The following is a 22,882-nucleotide window of genomic DNA, read 5'->3' on the forward strand; positions in this document are numbered from 1 at the left end:
GGAAGAGGTGGGAAGTTCCGTATGTTTTTATCAGTGTGTCTGGCTGTTTCAGCACTTTCTTTAGAAAAGGAAACAGGAAAAGGAACAAAGAAAGTTGCAAAATAAACCATAACAGTAATTCTCTGGTGAGAATGAAACTGCTGCATGAGCAAAAGGAGAAATGAAACAAAAAATGACAACTCTTTGTGAGTGCTTCACAACAGAGGGTCAAAAGTTGTGGTTGAAGGCTGCTTGGCACAGCTTCCAGAAGTTGTTATTCATGTATCGATATGTAGGAAATATTATAGATACGGAACTAAATCTCTTTTTGTGTGTGTGTTGTGGACAAATGTTGATGTTATAGTGCACTGGCTAGACCTGACCCTGAGCTGAAGATCTTTCATATTTAACTTCCACTCTGCCACAGAGACTAGTCCACTAAGGAAATTTATCACAGCTAGAAGCAGTGATTTCTGGAAGAACTCCTCTTCAAGTGATTTTTCCTGGAGATTGGCAAGACAGTGATGATTGTGAAATGATCATGGTTAAAATGGAGGGACCAGGACCCTTTGACATTTAAGATTGCCCTTTCATTTTTTCATTTTTAACCATATACTTCTACACGTTTTTATTTTTTTTAAATAGTTTTTAATATAATCCTAGTACTTTACTACTTTTATGAATATATATTTTTTATTAAATACCTGCAGCACAACCAAGATAGCACAAACTATCATAGTAACCTCATATTCATACTGCATAAAATTATAGTTATAGTTAAATTCATTAGTTTTAGTAAAATATCATGAACCCCCTCTACAATCAGGCAGTGGACAGTCAGTCCTGATCTGAGTAGCAGTTGCTCTTCTCAGACCTGTTAACTCTGAGGAGAGGAGGATATGAAACTGACATTTTGGCTCCAAAATAGCAGAGCCAATATGACAAACAAATGGGATGCTCTTTCCTTCTAACATTTCCATGTTGTCAACATGTTTTTTAAGCCTGTATGTTGTCCTTCAAGTCTGAAACCACTCACACTTTGTCTAACAGGATACCACAGTCAATCACATTCAATCTGTGGTCAGACACGGGTTCATTGTAATTTTGGGAGTAAGTTCACCACATCTTGTAATACCACAGAGCACCACCCATGGTTATAGGATACAAGATTGTGAAGATACCTTTGATGTTGTAGTGCCAGCTTTTCTGTATGACATTTCCGCATGATTTTTAAGTTGTTATAAACAATGTCTGAAAAACATGTTTGTAAAAGAAAAACAGAATATCCAGTTTAATTAATGTATACATTCTCTTCAGTTAATTCATTGAAATTAAAACACTCAACAAATTGAAATGAATACTTCAAAGGCATTGCAGGCATTTTCTGTCATGCTTTTCAATTAGAACAGCCCCTACTCAGTGGCATAAGTGATTATACTGCACACAAACCCACTACAGTAAAAAAAAACATATAATGGTCAGGTGAGAAAAGGGAGGATGGAAAAAGGAAGAATATTATTTTTTATATGAAAATATTCGAATGAAAACGACAAGATAGTAGTAGCCATTAATCAGTTCACTAATTGGCCATAGATTACTCTTTCCTTGCCATTAACTCATAAGATCTTCAGCAGCAGTGCTTATGCTCCCACAGGTATAGGTCTTCTCTTCGAGGGTTTCACATGCCCAGCTGCATTCCCCTTTCAGTGACTTGGTACCACCCCCGTTTTTATCGCGCACATACACCAGCTAACTTTTATCAACCTTACCAGCCCTTCCTTTCATCCAAATCCACTTAATTGCTCTCTCAGCTACCTCATCTTGCTGAACATAGTTTTAAACATCTGATTCAGTGTTTCTGAATGAATAGCCGGTTTTGGTTAGAAGAACATAGCTAATTTTGGTTAGAATCAACGATACGACACCTAAGTGGTAAATATCAAGGAAAGATGTTATTACAGGAAGTCATCCATGTTGACCCCTAAAGGGCATAACGTACAGCTTTAAATGAGCCTGTTTTAGCATTCTCCAGTCAATTCTTTTTAGCACAAAACATAAAAAAAAAAGTTTTGGTGAAGTGCACAACTTAATAAATAGGATGTTTAATAAATTAACCGATTACATTATCAATACTCGAGGCTGATACACCACATAATAGGGATGAGGTAAGGATACGTGCAAAGAGATTTGCAGCCAAAATCTGCATTTTGCACTTGCAAACCGTATTTAGCAGCCACTGAAAATGCGCGTATGTAAAGAATGGTTTTCACCTGGCATTCTGCACCCGCTATCAAGTTTGCACTTTGCCACCATTAAACCATTTAAATGATATTGAAATGTATTCAAATGAAGAAAAGAGCATGGAATTTGGCAGGAATCTGGAATACTAAGCGGGCGCAAACATTATAATGAGATGTAAGGATTTTGCTTTGAACTTGGGTAATTGCTGACCCTCAAAAAACTTTGCACCAGTGTGCACACCATTGTAGAAGCGAGTAATTAAGTGTTGTATAAAACCACATGACTTCAGAGACCTGTGATTGGCCTCAGGATGGCGCTGTGGTACACTTCCTGATGCGGCAATGCTTGGCTTTTGTTAAGGACAGACAGGAAAACCAGAGGAAAGGGCAAGTGTAGAAGACCCCACATATTCAAACCCAGGGTCACTTTGTTTGGGATGCCGGAGGATGCGGTGGTAAGGCGGTATCGTCTCACTTCACAGGTCATCCTAGACCTAATTACTGAATTTCACCTTTTAAATCACCTGGTTGACTGTCCTCCTGGAAACACCGACAGCATTGATTTTCTCCACTATAGAGGACCATATGGCCTCTTTGGTAGCATAATTGATGTTGGCTGAGGCTTTTCCAAATAACTCAATTGCTTGCTGAGTGACCTCAGCCGTAAGGACACTCAGCTCTTCCTCGGAAAAAACTTTAATTTTCCGTGCACTAAGAAGACTTTGCTGGCTTTGCTCCGACATATTTATTTTGTTTGGTTTGATTTTTGTGCTCCACAAATCGCATACAGCGCCTACTGCTCTCTGTACTCCTAACTCACCTCACCTGTGGGCTGTAAGGACGGCCGCTATATAGCCCGATGCACAGGCGGCGCTCATTGAGACCCTCATCATCATGACTGCAGCTCATTATTTGTGCGTGTTGAGTAATTTGCATTGCTCTTAAGCTTACATAGGCCAAAGTGCAAAATAATTGCCTGGCCACTAGGCAATTTGGATTTTGCAACTGCAATTGTTTGCACTACGCCTATCCTTACATCAGCCCCTATGTGTAGTATTCAGTCATCAGTAAAGGGGATCAGATGAAAAAAAACAATAATGCAAGTAAGTGCGGGTAAGTTACTTCATCAATTGGGCACAACAGGGATAGAATTAGACTTTAACCTAGATCTATCTTCATCAAGGCATTATTTACCTTCCTGAAATAGTTCACTGTAAAAATACTACTGCTACTACTACTACTACTAATGAGAACTTGATAACAACATGTCTTTGTCTAACCCCAACAAAGCGATTTAGACAGGCTTTGAACCTCTATCGCTTAAGCCTCCTCTAAGCAAATTTCTTTCTTTTTTTTTTGATAAATCTTTTGTCAAAAAAAGGCCCTTTCAAACACGCCCTTGCTGCGCGTATGATTCATCTCTCTGCTGATCTCCGGACTCATACAGGTGTCATAACAAAACAGGATGTTTGCAGCCCTCAGGTCCTGCCAGCTGAGCCCAGGACAGGATCCACTGAAATCATATTATGCAAGGAGTGTCCTTTATATTTCCCAGCTGCTACTACTTTTCCTTTGTTCTCTTCTGTCTTTGTTGGAGCATGTATGGTGGTGAGGTGGGGGATTTCCTGGGAGATAATAACCCATGCTACCTTCAACACAAGCCAATACAGGAAGAACAGGAGCTAAAAGAATAAAGGGATCCAAAGATAATGTTTACCTTTCAAACTTGCAATGTGCTTACATCAACCTAAGGGAGAACTAACAGAACCAAAGCTCATTAGTCTTGCCCTGGGAAAAAAAAACAAAAAACTTAGTTTGAAAGGAGGTACCTGAACCAACAGTGAAATGCTATAAGTCACCTCATAGAGCATACATTCTATAAACATCCATTGCCATTCACTATACTGGACAAACTTGTATTTTGGTCTTAAAACATAATATTTGCAGAGATGGTGAGGGATGGAATCATTGCTTACTCCATAAACACAGCAGCTGCACAGCAGGGCATTTATTAAGTTTCATTTTTCAGGAAAACTGATACATTGAACTCATACCAACCCCAATTTCTAACACCAACTGTTTTGCAGTTAACACAATTGTTTGGAGGTTCTGAGGCTGAATGTTATTAGGTGTTTTTAACTATTATACCAATCTGAGCAGACCAGCCGGCAAAAGGTGTAAGCCTTTTTCGATAACTTTTTCTTTCAACTTGTCAGGGTTACCGTATTCCTTCGAATTTAAGAGGCATTTAAGAGGCATTTTTAACACTAGAACCGCCACGGCAGTCATTTTGATTGTTTTCACTTTTAAAATTTAAATTACTCTACGTGTGTGAAAGATACACGGTTGTCCATTCTTTACTTTTCCTAAATACATGTATTAAATACCCTGATGGCATTTGAAAGTCACGATCGCAAAAATAAAACAAGTTATAATCCCCTTTAGCTGACTGCCTTTTACAATGCATGTTTTTATTTTGAATATAAACTCCAATGTTCTATTTTATTTTTATATACAAGCCTGTTGTTATCGCTACTGGACCTGGCAGCCATCAATTCTTTCGTTTTGTACAAGGAATAACCAAAACAACATTTAACTTGAACTGCTATTTGGCATCCTTTGTTTAGTAGTTAATTCACTGGGGTAAAGTAAGTCCTACACAACTTATTTTTTACTCCAGGGATATTTTTCTATTTTAACATGTTACATATTAGAAGGTCTTGCTGTAAAATAAACATACACACACAGGGCCACGGCCACGCCCCCTGCCCCTGCTGCTATGCTGTCTCTGCCTGTGTTCAGAGCAACATAATGGCTTTTATTACTTTTTTGAAAAATGCTTTATTCATAATGTCTTGCTAGCAAATCTCGGGGTGGAGGTGGGGAATGGTGATTGTGACTAAGATCCCGTTCACACTACTGTGCCGGTCCAGGGCCGCCGAATATTTAGGTCTGCAACCCCGTTCACATTGTGGTTTAAGGCGCCTTTGCGCATTCACATATGTGACTGAGAAGCAGGCCTAAAATGTGGCAAATCTTTTTTTATTATTCATGTTTAAATGGAATGACAGCCTGCACTCAGGATGGAAGAGCTACTGGAATATACAGTAATCCTTGATTTGTAGGAGATGTTTCTTATTAATATTTTTTTTTTCCAATGCAGCACAGTAGCAATTTTATGGTATATATTTAAAAAAAGAAAAAAGAAAACCAAACATATATTATTGACTATTTTGACTTAATGTTATGGTGTGTAACAGGGTGACGAGCTTACCCCCACCCACAATCACATTATTCTCTTAAGAACACTGAGGTATTTAGATAAACTATAACTTGCTAGTGTTCACAGGTATACATATTTATTTTTGTAACGGATACTTCACTCAGATTGCAAATGACTAACAGGTTGTACATACAATGACTGACATTCACAAGACAAGCTCACGACTGACCACCTAATACTCCTGCTTATTCCTAAGGAAAGAATAATAAATGAAATAATAATTCATTATTCAATAACCGGTTACACCTGGAATAATTTTGTACAAGATCTATTCTTTAACATTCATTCCATTTACAATAAACATTCATATATTTTATATTACACATGTTTTTTCTCATATATACAGTATGTATTTGTTTAAACTGCATGAATACCGTCTGTTTACAAACACGATCGTTGAACTATTCTATTGTTTAATCGTTATTATTATCATTGTCATTATTATTCTCTAGTCCCTAATCATTACCAGTAAAGACTGAACATCAGCATTAACCCTTCTCTTGGAAGATTACCGAACATATGGCTATAACAAAACCTTCATCAAGAGAAGCGTCCTAATCAAAATACAGCAATACACTGTCATGTATCAAATACACTTTGCTCAACATGCACGATCCATAATAAACCACTGCTGTATCGCCAGTAGAATAATATTAACAATAATAATCACAATAACAGACATTGAAATATTATAGTGAAAATACAAATTGTTACACTTTCAAATTCTAAGCCAGTTACAAGTTTACCAGTGCCATTAATCAATAAAACAAACAAACGCATGTTTCTTATGGTTTTTTTTTTTTTTTTTTTTACTTCAAATATTACAAATAGTTCCCAGATTGTCATGAGACGCTGGCAGTGTGCACAGAAAAGAATCACAAGTTTGTTGTTTATGTTTGCTTTCATTCAATTTCCTTTCATTCATTCCTTTCATTCCCATGTGTTCTACAATGGTATGCCTACGAGTGTAACCTACAGCCTTGCTGCATGAAGTACAAAACAGCACATTACTATCGACGTGAAATTCGTCCTTGCCAAACTCGTTGATCCGATCTTTAGGGGTGATCATTATTGTTTTGGGCATCTTTGAACATTTACTGACTGAAGTAAACCTCATTCAACACTGAACTTGAATACCGGAAGCAGTTTTATTAGACAGGGATGTTTACGTAAATTTAAAACAAAGTTACCTGTGTTAATGTTTATATATGGTAACTGTATTGATTTGGTTATTATCAAACAAACTAAAAAAACCTTGCATGTTTTTTGTCCCTCCCCAAATGTAAAACAAAAAAAATCTGTGTTTTTCCGTGTTATCATAGAAAATCTAATTGGAAATGTGATATGAAAATGCGGCCTAAGTCTGCTTTGTGTTCATAGAGGAGGCAGTGTGGTCCAGTGGTTAAAGTCCAGGGCTTGTAACCAGAAGGTCACCAGTTAAAATCCCACCTCTGCCACTGACTGACTCACTGTGTGACCCTGAGCAAGTCACTTAACCTCCTTGTGCTCCATCCTGCAGATAAGATGTTAAATCAATGTCCCATTGTAAGTGACTCTGCATATAATGTACAGTTCACAGCCTACCTCCGTAAAGCACTTTGTGATGGTGGTCCACTGTGAAAGGCACTATATAAAAATAAAGACATTATATATATATACAGTGCCTTGCGAAAGTATTCGGCCCCCTTGAACTTTGCGACCTTTTGCCACATTTCAGGCTTCAAACATAAAGATATGAAACTGTAATTTTTTGTGAAGAATCAACAACAAGTGGGACACAATCATGAAGTGGAACGAAATTTATTGGATATTTCAAACTTTTTTAACAAATAAAAAACTGAAAAATTGGGCGTGCAAAATTATTCAGCCCCCTTAAGTTAATACTTTGTAGCGCCACCTTTTGCTGCGATTACAGCTGTAAGTCGCTTGGGGTATGTCTCTATCAGTTTTGCACATCGAGAGACTGAAATTTTTGCCCATTCCTCCTTGCAAAACAGCTCGAGCTCAGTGAGGTTGGATGGAGAGCATTTGTGAACAGCAGTTTTCAGTTCTTTCCACAGATTCTCGATTGGATTCAGGTCTGGACTTTGACTTGGCCATTCTAACACCTGGATATGTTTATTTGTGAACCATTCCATTGTAGATTTTGCTTTATGTTTTGGATCATTGTCTTGTTGGAAGACAAATCTCCGTCCCAGTCTCAGGTCTTTTGCAGACTCCATCAGGTTTTCTTCCAGAATGGTCCTGTATTTGGCTCCATCCATCTTCCCATCAATTTTAACCATCTTCCCTGTCCCTGCTGAAGAAAAGCAGGCCCAAACCATGATGCTGCCACCACCATGTTTGACAGTGGGGATGGTGTGTTCAGGGTGATGAGCTGTGTTGCTTTTACGCCAAACATAACGTTTTGCATTGTTGCCAAAAAGTTCGATTTTGGTTTCATCTGACCAGAGCACCTTCTTCCACATGTTTGGTGTGTCTCCCAGTGCTTGTGGCAAACTGTAAATGACACTTTTTATGGATATCTTTAAGAAATGGCTTTCTTCTTGCCACTCTTCCATAAAGGCCAGATTTGTGCAGTATACGACTGATTGTTGTCCTATGGACAGAGTCTCCCACCTCAGCTGTAGATCTCTGCAGTTCATCCAGAGTGATCATGGGCCTCTTGGCTGCATCTCTGATCAGTCTTCTCCTTGTATGAGCTGAAAGTTTAGAGGGACGGCCAGGTCTTGGTAGATTTGCAGTGGTCTGATACTCCTTCCATTTCAATATTATCGCTTGCACAGTGCTCCTTGGGATGTTTAAAGCTTGGGAAATCTTTTTGTATCCAAATCCGGCTTTAAACTTCTCCACAACAGTATCTCGGACCTGCCTGGTGCGTTCCTTGTTCTTCATGATGCTCTCTGCGCTTTAAACGGACCTCTGAGACTATCACAGTGCAGGTGCATTTATACGGAGACTTGATTACACACAGGTGGATTCTATTTATCATCATTAGTCATTTAGGTCAACATTGGATCATTCAGAGATCCTCACTGAACTTCTGGAGAGAGTTTGCTGCACTGAAAGTAAAGGGGCTGAATAATTTTGCACGCCCAATTTTCAGTTTTTTATTTGTTAAAAAAGTTTGAAATATCCAATAAATTTCGTTCCACTTCATGATTGTGTCCCACTTGTTGTTGATTCTTCACAAAAAAATACAGTTTCATATCTTTCTGTTTGAAGCCTGAAATGTGGCAAAAGGTCGCAAAGTTCAAGGGGGCCGAATACTTTCGCAAGGCACTGTATATATATATATATATATATATATATATATATATATATATATATATATATATATATATATATATATATATATGTATGTAAAGGCCGGCCCTGGACCTCGATTGCTGACCCTGGGCCACATCAAAACTAAATCTAGGCCGGCCCTGGGCTGCCTTTTCTTTTTTGGAGCGTTCACATATGACAAAAGGCGGCCCTGAACCGCCTTAAAATCGCAAATGTGAAGGGTCAAATACAACGACTAAAAATGACTCTGCACATCAACTTTTTTACAGGTGGTCAATTTCTCCTTATTTAAACTTTTGAAATAAGAGACAATCCATTAGATTATTTTGCTTTTTTAATGAATGATTATTAAATAACATGTTACTAGAAACATTGCTTACAAAAAACATTTGTAAATTAGATAAAATCCTGAGTGTAACAATAAAATATTAATAGAAACGGGCTCCACAGCTGTGCACAGCTCTGTGACGTTAAAAGTTGTAATTTTTGTTCTTTTTCCAATTGTCAAAAATAGTTTTGCTTTGTTAGCTGCATATTTCTTAAGTAAGGATATCATTTATTCAGCCCAAATTAACCCAATTTTATTTCTAGCAGATATCCAACTTGAACTGTATTTAGCTAAACATCTGGACTGGGACAAGGTACAAGCAGACAGAAGATACGCTGTCTAGGGTCACAAGAATTGGTCATCAACTGAGCTGAATAGTCAAAACCATGATCGTGAGACTCCCGGTCTTAAGCTCTGATGACAAAGCCCTGCTGCCATTTGGTAAAATCCTTACAATGAGGAGGTGGGGGATCCGTTCTCTGTCTCCCTCTCCTCTGCCTGCCTCACCTGCAGCACGATTTTCAACTGATTATCCAGACATTCCTTCAGTTTATCTTCCGTCAGTGTCAGTCGCTGCTCTAGCACTGAAACTGTCTGTAAATTAAAAATCTTTTATGATATGTTCAATGCAAATAACCTGTCATGTCTCTCACCTGCTTTTCAGCACAAGCTGAATTGTAATGAGGATGAGGGCTGCATTCAGCTCTAAAGCTTCAGAGTTAAGATCATTGCACTCAAAATTGGTTTCTTGATCCAAATTTACTGCTTGGAATTACCGTACAAAAAAATAGTTTTACAAAAATGTTAATTTCTTATTGTACCTTACATACCAAATAAATAATTTATTTTATAAACTGCATATTAGCAGAGATGTTTTTGGCAGCCATCTTTAAATATAGTATATATTTAAATAGAGTATACCAACACATGTGATGGGCAATCAACTTACACACAACTATTATTATTATTATTATTATTATTATTATTATTATTATTATTATTATTATTACAATAATAATTTGTTTCATGCATGTTTTATGGAAGACACTTCATATTTCTAATAGTACAAGTTTAGAACACCAGCTTTCAAGACCACAGATTACATTTTCTTACGTTCCTATGAAAGGATCTATGTAGTTCTGAAAGTGTGTGTAAGTTGCATCATATTATGAGCCAATACAATATATACAAATCTCAATTTTCTTCAGTACAATGTTTTTTTTTCCCTCCGATTCATTATTGGAATCACAGTTTAAACCGAAGACTTGGTTGTTTTATAATGTTGTACTGGCCCCCTACCAAACCCCACTGATCCCCTTCAAGTAAGTCTGTGAGACTCTCAGTGTTTTTTTTATTCCTTATTTACACATACCAGTCACTTAAATGACCATCATATGGATTTGTAGGTTTCAAATAATAAAGGTTTAGTGTATTTCAAACTACTTTGTGCAGAAAGAGTGTTTCTTTTTGTTACTTTAAAACAAAGTCTCCGCCAAACTGACCTGTGTCAAAACATCAAGCTGCTCCACAATGTGCTCTAAGGTGTTGGAAAGACTTGGTGGTAAGCTGTTGTGCATGGTTTGCTCTTCCTGGGTGAACGTCTCTATGTGTGTCTCCTCTTCCTCCTGCCTCTTGCTGGAGCTGGGGCGCTGCTGGAAACCTCTACTATTCCGCCACTCGTCGTGCGCTGGCACACCGTTCACCAGGCTGCTTACTCTGCGCTGCTGCAACAAGATTTAAGTCATTCAGTCACAGGCAAAAGTATTGGCTCCCAACAATTAATATAATTCAAGAAAACACATTAAATAAAAGCATTTTGTGATCAATAGGCACTAATCAATATGACAATTTCTAGTCATTTAATAAATAATCTTTATAACAAATAACTTAAGTAATTTAAAATATTTATTCATGACAAAAATATTGGCACCTTTATATTAAAAGTCTCTAACAATTTAATAGAAATAATAATACAGAAGAGTTGTATGCACATAAACCTCGCTGTGAACCACTTTTAAAGAACAATCATAAAACAAGCCATATAAAATATGCCAAGAAATAGCAATTGGAAGCATTATTCAACAAAATTCTCTGGTCTGATGAGACTAAAATATAGGTTTTCCCCAAAAATGGACCACGGTCTTTGTGGAGAAAAAAGATAAAAGCCATCAATGAAGAAAATCTTGTGCCTAGAGTTAAACATGCAGGTATTTCGACCGTGATATGGCGGTGTTTTAGCAGTTAAGGGGCAATAGACATTCATGTGATCAAAGATCAAACGAGCAGCTCATACTGGCAGTCATATAAAGCTCATAATATTAACAGTTAGAATTACGTTGTTAAGGACTTTCAGTGCCCTTTTAAATCCACAGAGCAACCAGGGATTGTAATCTGTTGTGTGTATTGTCGCTTTAATCATAAAAGTATCAGTTTGGAAAGCAATCATAAAAGTATCAGTTTGGAAAGCCAAACAGATTGCACAGAAGTTGTCAGTTAATGTATGTTCCTGCTTTAGCAGCTTGAGACAGCTTTCCTTATTTACAATATATCTAGGTTCTTCTGTCCTACAAACCCAATTTACTGTCTGTCCTACCAGTACCACTGACAGAGGTGCCCTCCCAAGCCATCTCAACAACAATCTGGAAATGATCATTAGATTAGTCCCTCAACCCATCCTGAATTCTAGAATTCATAGGTCTGGGTCAACATTTTAAGGCACAATACTTTAATGTAGGGTTGGACAAAGACGGTTCTTCCAGGTCTTTCTTACAACCACGTATCATCGAATCAAGTAAATACCCACCCAGGTACAAAAAAGTACAGTCAGACACGAACTGCCCACCCACAATTAAGACCCTGAGCAAGAAATAAAGAATGGGGTTCAAAAAAGATAGATGAATACATTCCAGCATGATGCATGCAAAATTGATTCTGTTTTGGCTTCCTGTACAGTGTACAAGCTTCTAAGTCACTTGAGAACATGTGCTATATTTTGGCAGATCAGCTAATTCTGTTAGTGTGCAAGCGGAGTCCCGCTGGGACCTTCAATGGCTACCCTGACACATAGGACACATCTGGGAAACATCTGTTCTAGGAATTTATTGTCAATTGAGCAGACCCTCTTTAAATAAGGACTTGCAAAATAAAATGATGACATTAAAAAGGGCTAGCTCAGTTCAAAATACAGTTAAGGGGAAAAGTCACCTCTTGATTAACGGCTCTGAAGCAGACTGACACTGACTGAAATAGACGATGTTAATACTTCAAATATATATGTCTGCTTTAGTGTTTATACAATAGGATGTGCATAGTGTAAGACAATGTACTGAAAGTATTTACCATATATACATGTACTGTACTAAACAAGTTAGTCTCATGCATATTCATGTTTTAGTGTAGCCTAAAAAAAAAAAACAACAGCATTCTAATAGTAGGCTTTTGTGACTGGTTAGAAAGATTCCCAACATGTTAAAGTTGAAATGGTTAAATGTGTTTAATCCTATAGCTTAAACCTTTAGGAAATGAAACTGACTTTAACATTCTTTTACAGAGATGGTTTTTAATTGCTGGTCAAGTATTTTTACAAAGAGAAAAACATGCACTGAAGATGGTGATTCCAAGTGCAAGAACCTGTGTTTAATAACTTAAAATAATAGTTGAAATGCAAGTTTTTGTACAGTTAATCTTTTATTATGTGGCTTGACCTTTATAAAAATAATGTCTATTTATTCATATTTATAAATATTAAGTCACCATTACTTAGGTCTCCCCCCCAGGTATATTATTTACAGTTTGAGTCGACAGAGATGGGTATCCACCTTTACAGAGTATTTATTTTCTAATGACATCTACTTTTTTTTTTTTTATTTAATATGTACTCACAATGCAATATCCACATTTGGATGTGTTCGCCTTGTTTTCATAAAAATCATTATGGGGACATTTTATAATTTATTTCAACTGCTAAGCATGCTTGCCATCTCATTCATGCAACAGAGAATATTTATGAACTACTTCACAGCCCTGATTTTTAATTTTTTTTTAAATTTGTGTTCTCTTGTTATGTAAAAAGGTATTCATGCATTTAAACCAAGCTGCAAACCAAGATCACAGGGTGCTATGTCGCATTCAAGGAACAAGAGGTACTTCTGGTTTTGTACAGTAAAAGTACACTCACTGGCCTCTCTGAGAGCACTTAAAATGTCAAGCATTTGGAATAAATAAGCTGTGTTGTCCTCAAAAACAATTCCTGCATAATGACTTGTTTTATAATCCAAACAAAGTTTCCCATTCATTTTATCTGTGTAAACATATTAGGACATTGAACCACAACATCCCATCTTGTGACGAAGAACCACATTTCCCTGCCACGGGATGCCATGTAATGCCATTAAAGCAATCAGTACAGATAAATGACTCTGCTGATTTATACTTTAAATCATGTTTTTTTATGTATCACCTCTGTCTCTCTCACTCCGTTTATTATGGAGAGTGATTGGTCCAGTAATTAACAGGAACTTCTTAACGTTATAGTTCATGTGCTGAAGCCGAAGTAAAACGCTATATATAGATATATATAGACACACACACACGGGTTCTGAGCACCCCCTTATTTTCCCCCCATGCGGTACACAGGCTGCAGTATAGTACTCATGTCTTTATTGTAGTTTAAAATAAAGAAGCAACAGTTGTTTAGGTTGTATTAAACATGTGCCATGTGCTTGTGTTTTTTTTGTTTTTTGTTTTTGCAATTACATTCAATTCACTTAAAAAAAAAATTCCTGTGTCAAAAGTTTCACTTTTCTACAGTCATTCTGAGCTAGCGTTTTATTTTATTTTACAAACAACAATATTTGTGTTTTTATATTAGAAAACCAGTCATGCTTTGCCAGTGTACAAATTATTATCAGAATGAAACCATGACGTAAAGTTAAAAGCATATTGTATAAAATCAATACTTAACTTCCCAAAGTACACAGTGCTCATGCAGATCATGTTTTACGCCTCACGCAGACAGTTCAGTGCCACTTCCTGCTTCACTGGCTCACGGACGATAATTATCGCAAATTTTTCAACTCGATAAAATTATCGCTGCAAAAAAATTATCATGATTATCGATTATTGTTCCAACCCTAAAGCAATGCCTATTCTGTTATTTATTTTAGAATTCAGCACCAGGATGATATTATACAACTTTCTTACCACAATCTAGGTTGTATGAATATTAAGAAAATATATATATATATATATATATATATATATATATATATAAACTCTGGTGTTAATGATCTTTATATTGCAGAATGATTATGTGTTATAAGCACCACTCAGAGAGTGATCTGTTTTATTTGCTTGTTGTTTTTTTGGTAAATCTGACCCACTTTGAAACTCGAGATCCAACTGATATTCATGAGGTTTCTGGACCTTTGTTTTATTTTACTTTCTACCAAGCGTCAGGTTGTTTTATGAAAAGTGTATTGTGTGCAGTATTCAAAGTTATGGTAGCCTGAGAGATCAAAATACAACCCACCCACAACTCAAAATGAGCAGACTAGACTCTTCTATCAAGCCCAGAATATGGAATTTAATTTTCACGTCATGTTTATATTTATAGATAGAAAAAAATTACAATTAACAGACTTTCATTTTAAACTTTGGGATAAGAAATGCTTCAACTATTTACGTATTCATGAACTAACCCAATGTCCTTCAAATTATTACATTGATTTGTTTTAAACACTACACATTTTTTTCTGTTGTTGCTGTTTTTCCCTTTTGCCATTTATTATACATTTAGGATTAAATATTAGCAGCAGCTAGTGATGTATCTGGCAATGATCCCATAGAAATGTATAATGTATAAGCACCTATTCAATGTATCTATGAACTCTGTTTTCATTTAACAGGTTTTATTACATTGATCTCAACAGTGGTGGATCTAAACACCAGCATCCATTAAATCACTAAAAAGGACCCTCTCTGGGCCTATATTTATAATTCATGAGCACGCAAGCATTCCCTTCTAAACCACACATGCGCACATCATGAAAGTATGTGATTTATCAACACAGACGTTTACGTGAGAATGTTTGTAAACTCACGCACACTCTGGACCATGCATACAATTGTTTCCCTGCATTAGAATGATGGTATAGAAGAACAGCAGACAAACACAGAAGTTATACACCATAACCGTTCATCAGACTGGATCTATCCTAAATAAAGCTTGGCTTTAGTAAAAGAGGTTTCCTTGAAGTGTCATTCTAAAGGTATTAAAAATAATATGTCCAACAGAAACAGATTAGCAAGGCTAATGTGTGCACAATATGTTTGTTCACAGGCTGCTTGGTAGAGGGGGCTCCTGTGCCTTACAGCTTGTGCTAGTGCTTTGTGGCAGTTACAAATTAGCGAACAAAGAGTATGCTTAATGCACCAATACAGGAAACTATTAGCATGGCATTAGCAGTAGGATGTAGGGGCAGGAAATTCAATTTTGTAGCCTCTGTGAATATGATGTCACAGTCATCCTCATCAGCAATTGATTATTACTGTTTTCTGTCAGGCAGGAGTGATGGGGCCCTCTGGATGGTAAGTGTCACAGTAGCAGGCACAAGTATAATCCTTTTTCTTTTTTTTTTTACTGAGCTGCATTATAATCTTCTCTACTTTCAACATTAGAAAAGATATTTAGGACGATCGCAGCTTCATCCTGGCAGGACCCTTAGTGTCTCCATTAGTTTTCATGGACTTAAGCTGGTCAAGCAGCTGCAGTTACACCACCCTTTCCTTAGTTACTTGTAATAATGGGTAATAATGTATTCGACTTCTTTAAATATAGGCACATTTACATGTCTCTAGTGGTTGGGTATAATTGTATTATAATTACTACTTTATCAATTCTGACTATGAAAAAAGAAAAAAAAAAAAAACAGAAGCAAATAGCTAGCTATAACGTTATCATGATCCAAGTAACGTCTTCCTTGTTTTATCAGTACTAAAAATAGACAAAATACAATCTTGAGGTGCATTCATTTATCTCTGTTTTCTTTTTATAATAGATTATCACTACCTTGTGTACTTCTCCTGTTTAACTAGTGAAACATGTGCTTTAACACAATAACACAAAATGTTTATATATATATATATATATATATATATTGTAAAGGATTGCACCACTCTCGGGTTCGTTGCCCCTTTAAAAATAGACCCAACACGACAGAAATGGATTTTTAAGCGCTGGTGCGCTATGTTTAATAAACAAAAAATAAACAAAATACAAAACAAACACCTAGCTCTGTACGAGCACTGACTAACAAACAGGAACTCCCTGACTAACACGGGACAGCTACGCTGTTTCCCCGTCCTCACAAAAACACACTGGTTTGAAACAGCACTTTACCTCACGACTGCCAGGAAGCAGAGCACCCCTTTCTGCCTCCTTCTCCTCAGCAGCCTCGAGCAGACTGCCTGCTCTCCTTTTAAACTCCACACCTGGGTCTAATTCCCCAATAACGCCCAGGTGCGGATGATCATTAATAAAACAATTAAACAATTAAATTTAAACAATAAACCAAAAAGTGCATTCTCACATGTTTCTTTTGCAGGGAGGTTTTGACCCCCTCCCTGCTGTCTCTCACAACCCGCTATCCTACACATCCCCCCCCTTGTCTTTACAAGACACAGGCCACGAAACGGCCACCTCCTCCCCTAAAACACAACCACCCACCCTCGAGTCCACAAATGTCCATTTTCGCCCTCTTCCACGGGCGAACTCGAGGGTGGATCGGTCCACGTCCCGACTCAGCCAAGTAGGGACCGCGCACCGGCGACGAGGGACCCCAACGGTTTGACAGGGGCGACCAGAACGACAACCGGGGCACTGGAGGCTGCAGCAGCGGGCAGAGGTCTGCAGCTGGGACCCAGTGCAGCGACGTCCGGTCAGCAAGGGGGAGCGAAGCAGTGACCAGGGGGAGCGTAAGCGACATCTGGGAGCAGCGCAGCGACGTCTTAGTGTCCGGGAGGAGCGGAGCAGGGGACCAGGTGCAGAACTGTGCCCGATTCTGCCGACTCCTGGGCTCCAGGTCTAGTGACGGGAGGTCCAGGCTAACCGACAGGGTGTCCAGGAGCAAGGGGTGAGGGACCGGACGCAGCGACGCCGGACTGGACCGGAGGGGTGGTGGTCGGGGCTGTGGTGGAGGTATGCTTTTCACCTCCTCCCTGGGCTCCGGAAGCAGCGGCTCCTCCCCTCTGGGCTCTGGCAGCGGCAGCTCCTCCCCTCTAGGCTCTGGCAGCGGCAGCTCCTCCCCTCTGGGCTCTGGCAGCGGCAGCTCCTCCCCTCTGGGCTCCGGCAGCGGCAGCTCTTCCCCTCTGGGCTTGGGAGATTGCGGAGTTACCCATACCTGCTCCCACTTCTGGAGCAGCAGGTCTAGCTCTGTGGGCTCCGGATCAGGTAGCCCCCAGTCCTGTCTCCACTTCTTTATCTGCTCTTTCTGAGCAGCGGTGTTCCGATTGACCATTTCAATCAACTCTTTTAAATCCATTATCTTTTGGGTCGTAAGGGCGCCCACACACGCTGCCACCAAATGTAAAGGATTGCACCACTCTCGGGTTCGTTGCCCCTTTAAAAATAGACCCAACACGACAGAAATGGATTTTTAATAAACAAAAAATAAACAAAATACAAAACAAACACCTAGCTCTGTACGAGCACTGACTAACAAACAGGAACTCCCTGACTAACACGGGACAGCTACGCTGTTTCCCCGTCCTCACAAAAACACACTGGTTTGAAACAGCACTTTACCTCACGACTGCCAGGAAGCAGAGCACCCCTTTCTGCCTCCTTCTCCTCAGCAGCCTCGAGCAGACTGCCTGCTCTCCTTTTAAACTCCACACCTGGGTCTAATTCCCCAATAACGCCCAGGTGCGGATGATCATTAATAAAACAATTAAACAATTAAATTTAAACAATAAACCAAAAAGTGCATTCTCACATGTTTCTTTTGCAGGGAGGTTTTAACCCCCTCCCTGCTGTCTCTCACAACCCGCTATCTTACAATATATATATATATATATATATATATATATATATATATATATATATATATATACACACACACACACACATACATACACATACATACATACACACACACATACTGTAAAAACCTTTGCTATTTTCTAGGTATTTTTAGGGGGTCCTAAAAAGGGGGGAGCGACTTATACACCGGTGTAAAACCTATAGGCTTTTTCCTAAAATTGTTACTCAAAAAGGGGGGGGGGGCGATTTACGGTCAACAGTTTTTTTTTTTTTTCTTTACAAACTCCCTTAAATAACATCATCATGCCGAGTGTCCTTCCTCTCGTCACACAACAAAGCAAAATGACGGACAAACCTGCACCTCGGCCTCCTGGACAGCGAATTTGTAACGTAACAGAAAATGTATTACAAAATATACTACAAAAATTAGACGACGCAATCTCCAAAATCATCATAAAAACGTCGCTTTCAATGTTTTCTGACTTCCTAAAATTCATAAAAATCCAACTTCAAGATGTAAATAAATACGACGTTCACAATCTGAACAGACTCCTCTGAGAATTCTATGCCACAGTGAGAAAGTCAGACAGACAGTTCTATGCCAAAAAAACTTTAATAACTATGCGCTATGAAAAAACATGACTTTCTTAAATGATTCATACAACAAATATGGACTGCAAACCTCGGCTCATAGTGGGAAACTAAAGGCCCCGAGGGAAGGACTTTAGTTACCTACAGGGTACAATGCCTTCAGTCTGCGGCTTCGGGCATTATAGTCCCCTGTCTATAGCTCTTCCCTCGGGGGCCATAGTTTCCCACTATGAGCCTCCTCTTTAGTCCATATTTACTATATATATATATATATACAGTATATATATACAGTATATATATATATATATATATATATATATATATATATATATATATATATATATATATATATATATATATATATATACATACACAGTACTGTGCAAAAGTTTTAGGCAGGTGTGAAAAAATGCTGTAAAGTAAGAATGCTTTCAAAAATAGACATGTTAATAGTTTATATTTATCAATTAACAAAATGCAAAGTGAGTGAACAGAAGAAAAATCTACATCAAATCAATATTTGGTGTGACCACCCTTTGCCTTCAAAACAGCATCAATTCTTCTAGGTACACTTGCACACAGTTTTTGAAGAAACTCGGCAGGTAGGTTGGCCCAAACATCTTGGAGAACTAACCACAGTTCTTCTGTGGATTTAGGCAGCCTCAGTTGCTTCTCTCTCTTCATGTAATCCCAGACAGACTCGATGATGTTGAGATCAAGGCTCTGTGGGGGCCATACCATCACTTCCAGGACTCCTTGTTCTTCTTTACACTGAAGATAGTTCTTAATGACTTTCGCTGTATGTTTGGGGTCGTTGTCATGCTGCAGAATAAATTTGGGGCCAATCAGATGCCTCCCTGATGGTATTGCATGATGGATAAGTATCTGCCTGTACTTCTCAGCATTGAGGAGACCATTAAATTCTGACCAAATCCCCAACTCCGTTTGCAGAAATGCAGCCCCAAACTTGCAAGGAACCTCCACCATGCTTCACTGTTGCCTGCAGACACTCATTCGTGTACCGCTCTCCAGCCCTTCGGCAAACAAACTGCCTTCTGCTACAGCCAAATATTTCAAATTTTGACTCATCAGTCCAGAGCACCTGCTGCCATTTTTCTCCACCCGTTCCTGTGTTTTCGTGCATAGTTGAGTCGCTTGGCCTTGTTTCCACGTCGGAGGTATGGCTTTTTGGCCGCAAGTCTTCCATGAAGGTCACTTCTGACCAGACTTCTCCGGACAGTAGATGGGTGTACCAGGGTCCCACTGTTTTCTGCCAATTCTGAGCTGATGGCACTGCTGGACATCTTCCGATTGCGAAGGGAAGTAAGCATGATGTGTCTTTCATCTGCTGCAGTAAGTTTCCTTGGCCAACCACTGCGTCTACGGTCCTCAACGTTGCCTGTTTCTTTGTGCTTCTTCAAAAGAGCTTGGACAGCAGATCTGGAAACCCCTGTCTGCCTTGAAATTTCTGCCTGGGAGAGACCTTGCTGATGCAGTATAACTACCTTGTGTCTTTTTGCTGTGCTCAGTCTTGCCATGGTGTATGACTTTTGACAGTAAACTGTCTTCAGCAACCTCACCTTGTTAGCTGAGTTTGGCTGTTCCTCACCCAGTTTTATTCCTCCTACACAGCTGTTTCTGTTTCAGTTAATGATTGTGTTTCAACCTACATATTGAATTGATGATCATTAGCACCTGTTTGGTATAATTGTTTAATCATACACCTGACTATATACCTACAAAATCCCTGCCTTTGTGCAAGTGTACCTAGAAGAATTGATGCTGTTTTGAAGGCAAAGGGTGGTCACACCAAATATGGATTTGATTTATATTTTTCTTCTGTTCACTCACTTTGCATTTAGTTAATTGATAAATATAATCTATTAACATGTCTATTTTTGAAAGCATTCTTACTTTACAGCATTTTTTCACACCTGCCTAAAACTTTTGCACAGTACTGTATATATATATATATATATATATATATATATATATATATATATATATATATATATATATATATATATATATACACACACGCACATACACACACACATATATAATAGTGCTGGGACAAACACAGGATTTTCATGTTTGGAGATTCGCTCATAATTTAAATATTTTAATATGTAACTGAGATGGATTTGAATATGATGGAGAATATGTTAGCCTTTTCTTAAACAGAGCTTTGTTCCTGTACACAACCTGAAATGGGATATAGTTTTATTGCAGCGCCAGTGAAGTAACCACTAGGAGTCTCTGGTCTGCAGGAAACTAATCAAGAAACAGCTAAACAAGTGTATTAAGTAATTGTCATCAGTTGAAAAAAAGCATGATTGTAGGAAAAGAGAGCTCAGTGATATATAAAACTCAAAAGGAGCTCAGTGTTCACTCTCGGTTGTCTTGGTTTAAGAAGCAGGAGGCGATTGGAAACTAAAGAAACAAAAGGTTATGTTAATACAGGGAAACAGCTTTGCCATCCTGCTAGCTGAGTAATGGAAATCTCTTGGGAATGACAATCTGAACAAAGGTTAACTTAGGTCTCCAAGGAGGAGATAGGTTTTTGCTTTTGTTTTGTAAACAATTTTAAATAAAATTCTGAATAATTGACAACAAATTCAATAAAATGCAGACAGTAAAATAAACATTTAACTGACAGGAGGCATGGTGGGGGAGTGTACCACTTATTTTAACTAGTGAGGATTTCAATTTACATGAAACTAAATATTTTATTTATTTATTCTTATTCAAAATGACAGAAGGCCATTCTTTTTTAGTTGAGAAATGATCACATACATACACATTTAGAAGGGGAAAAAAAAAGCACCCACTAAGTAACTAAGATGTATCACTTGTTGAGACAGCAGCAGAAAGTAATTCATGCTAAAGTTATTTGGGATTACATTGTAAATCTCACAGCACACATTTAACTGTCAATGTGTCATACAAAACTAAAGACTAATGGAAACATACACCAAATAGACTTACTTAGATTCACTTATCCCAATACACGAAGCTATTTAAGTGAAAGTTACCGTTTTTTTTTTTTAGTTTAATACATTTTCTACTCTTATACATTCCTAATTTCTCATTTGTATTTTTCTCTGCAGCAGTGTCTGTAGTAGTCTGTACTGGCCAGCAGACAATCCTTGCATTGTTTCATGCTTTGCATCTTCCGTTCCATTACTCTATAGATTGTGTATTTCTTTATTTTTCTTCTTATATTTAGAATTTTTTGTCCGTCACTTCCTCTTTCATTTTTCTTTTTGTATTCTCCTTTTTCTATTTAATTGTTCGCCTTCCTTTCAAAGTACAGTTTGTTCTAGACCTTTTATAGCCTTCTATTTTAGGAATGTATAGCGGGCACTGTATCTAACCAACAGTGTCCGACAAATCAATACAGCCAAGAGACAATTTATTACAAGCCTTATTTCACTGTTCAAAGGAACTACTCAACCAAACATACAGAAACAGCTGTATTAAAACTCAATAAGCTCTTAATGTATATACTGGCACTCAATAAACAGGGAAATTATGTCATAACCTGGCTCAGTATATTCTGCTTGAATCAATCCGTTTGTTTGAACACTATTGCACTGCTAATGCCCAATTCAATTCATTCAATAAAAACAGCAAAAGTGGATATTAAAATCATCAATGATGAATTAACAGAAATAATCCACATATTCTCTGTTTATTGTGTGCATTTGTAAATCGATTTTCTCAAGAAAAAGTTAATTGACTTGGGCCATTGGTCTCAATGGCCTTACACTGTTGGCACATGTCTATGTGCAATCAGGACCTAAGGTACAGAACAGAAAACGTTTGTCCCTATTGAAAAGCTTCAAACACAATTTCTCTGATCTGGATATGTGTCCATTCTGCTCTGAAAGTTTGTCAGTCAGATCTTACACTACCCCAAATAAATGAAAGAAAATAAATATTTTAAATCAATAAATAAATACAAGGCCTGCAATCAATTACAAAATTGTGTTGGAGAGCATCATTATACTAATAGGTTTAGGTGTTAACATTTGTAAATCTTTATTGCTCTGCTTTCAGTCTCCCTGGGGTGTCTCGGAAAGCTACTGAACAGACATTAACAGCGGTAACTAAATCAAAGAGCATGAAAA

At 38.0% G+C, this 22,882-nt stretch overlaps 1 protein-coding gene across 3 annotated transcripts in view; it reads right to left on the reverse strand.

Annotated features, from left to right (window-relative positions):
- Positions 1-9,094: 9,094 nt before the first annotated feature.
- Positions 9,095-22,882, reverse strand: part of poc1b (POC1 centriolar protein B) — a 41,645-nt gene continuing 27,857 nt past the window's right edge. Inside the window, exons 11-12 of one of the 3 annotated variants that reach the window (XM_059026949.1) lie at positions 10,621-10,839; positions 9,095-9,712 (exon numbers count right to left, since the gene is read on the reverse strand). In XM_059026949.1, coding sequence (XP_058882932.1) covers positions 9,569-9,712; positions 10,621-10,839 — 363 coding nt within the window. In that variant the 3' untranslated portion in view covers positions 9,095-9,568. Of the gene's footprint in view, positions 9,713-10,620; positions 10,843-22,882 lie in introns of all 3 variants that reach the window. The other 2 variants (XM_059026950.1, XM_034025430.3) reach the window with 2 other exon arrangements.

Source organism: Acipenser ruthenus, chromosome 7, assembly GCF_902713425.1.
Source record: "Acipenser ruthenus chromosome 7, fAciRut3.2 maternal haplotype, whole genome shotgun sequence".
NCBI lineage: Eukaryota > Metazoa > Chordata > Actinopteri > Acipenseriformes > Acipenseridae > Acipenser > Acipenser ruthenus.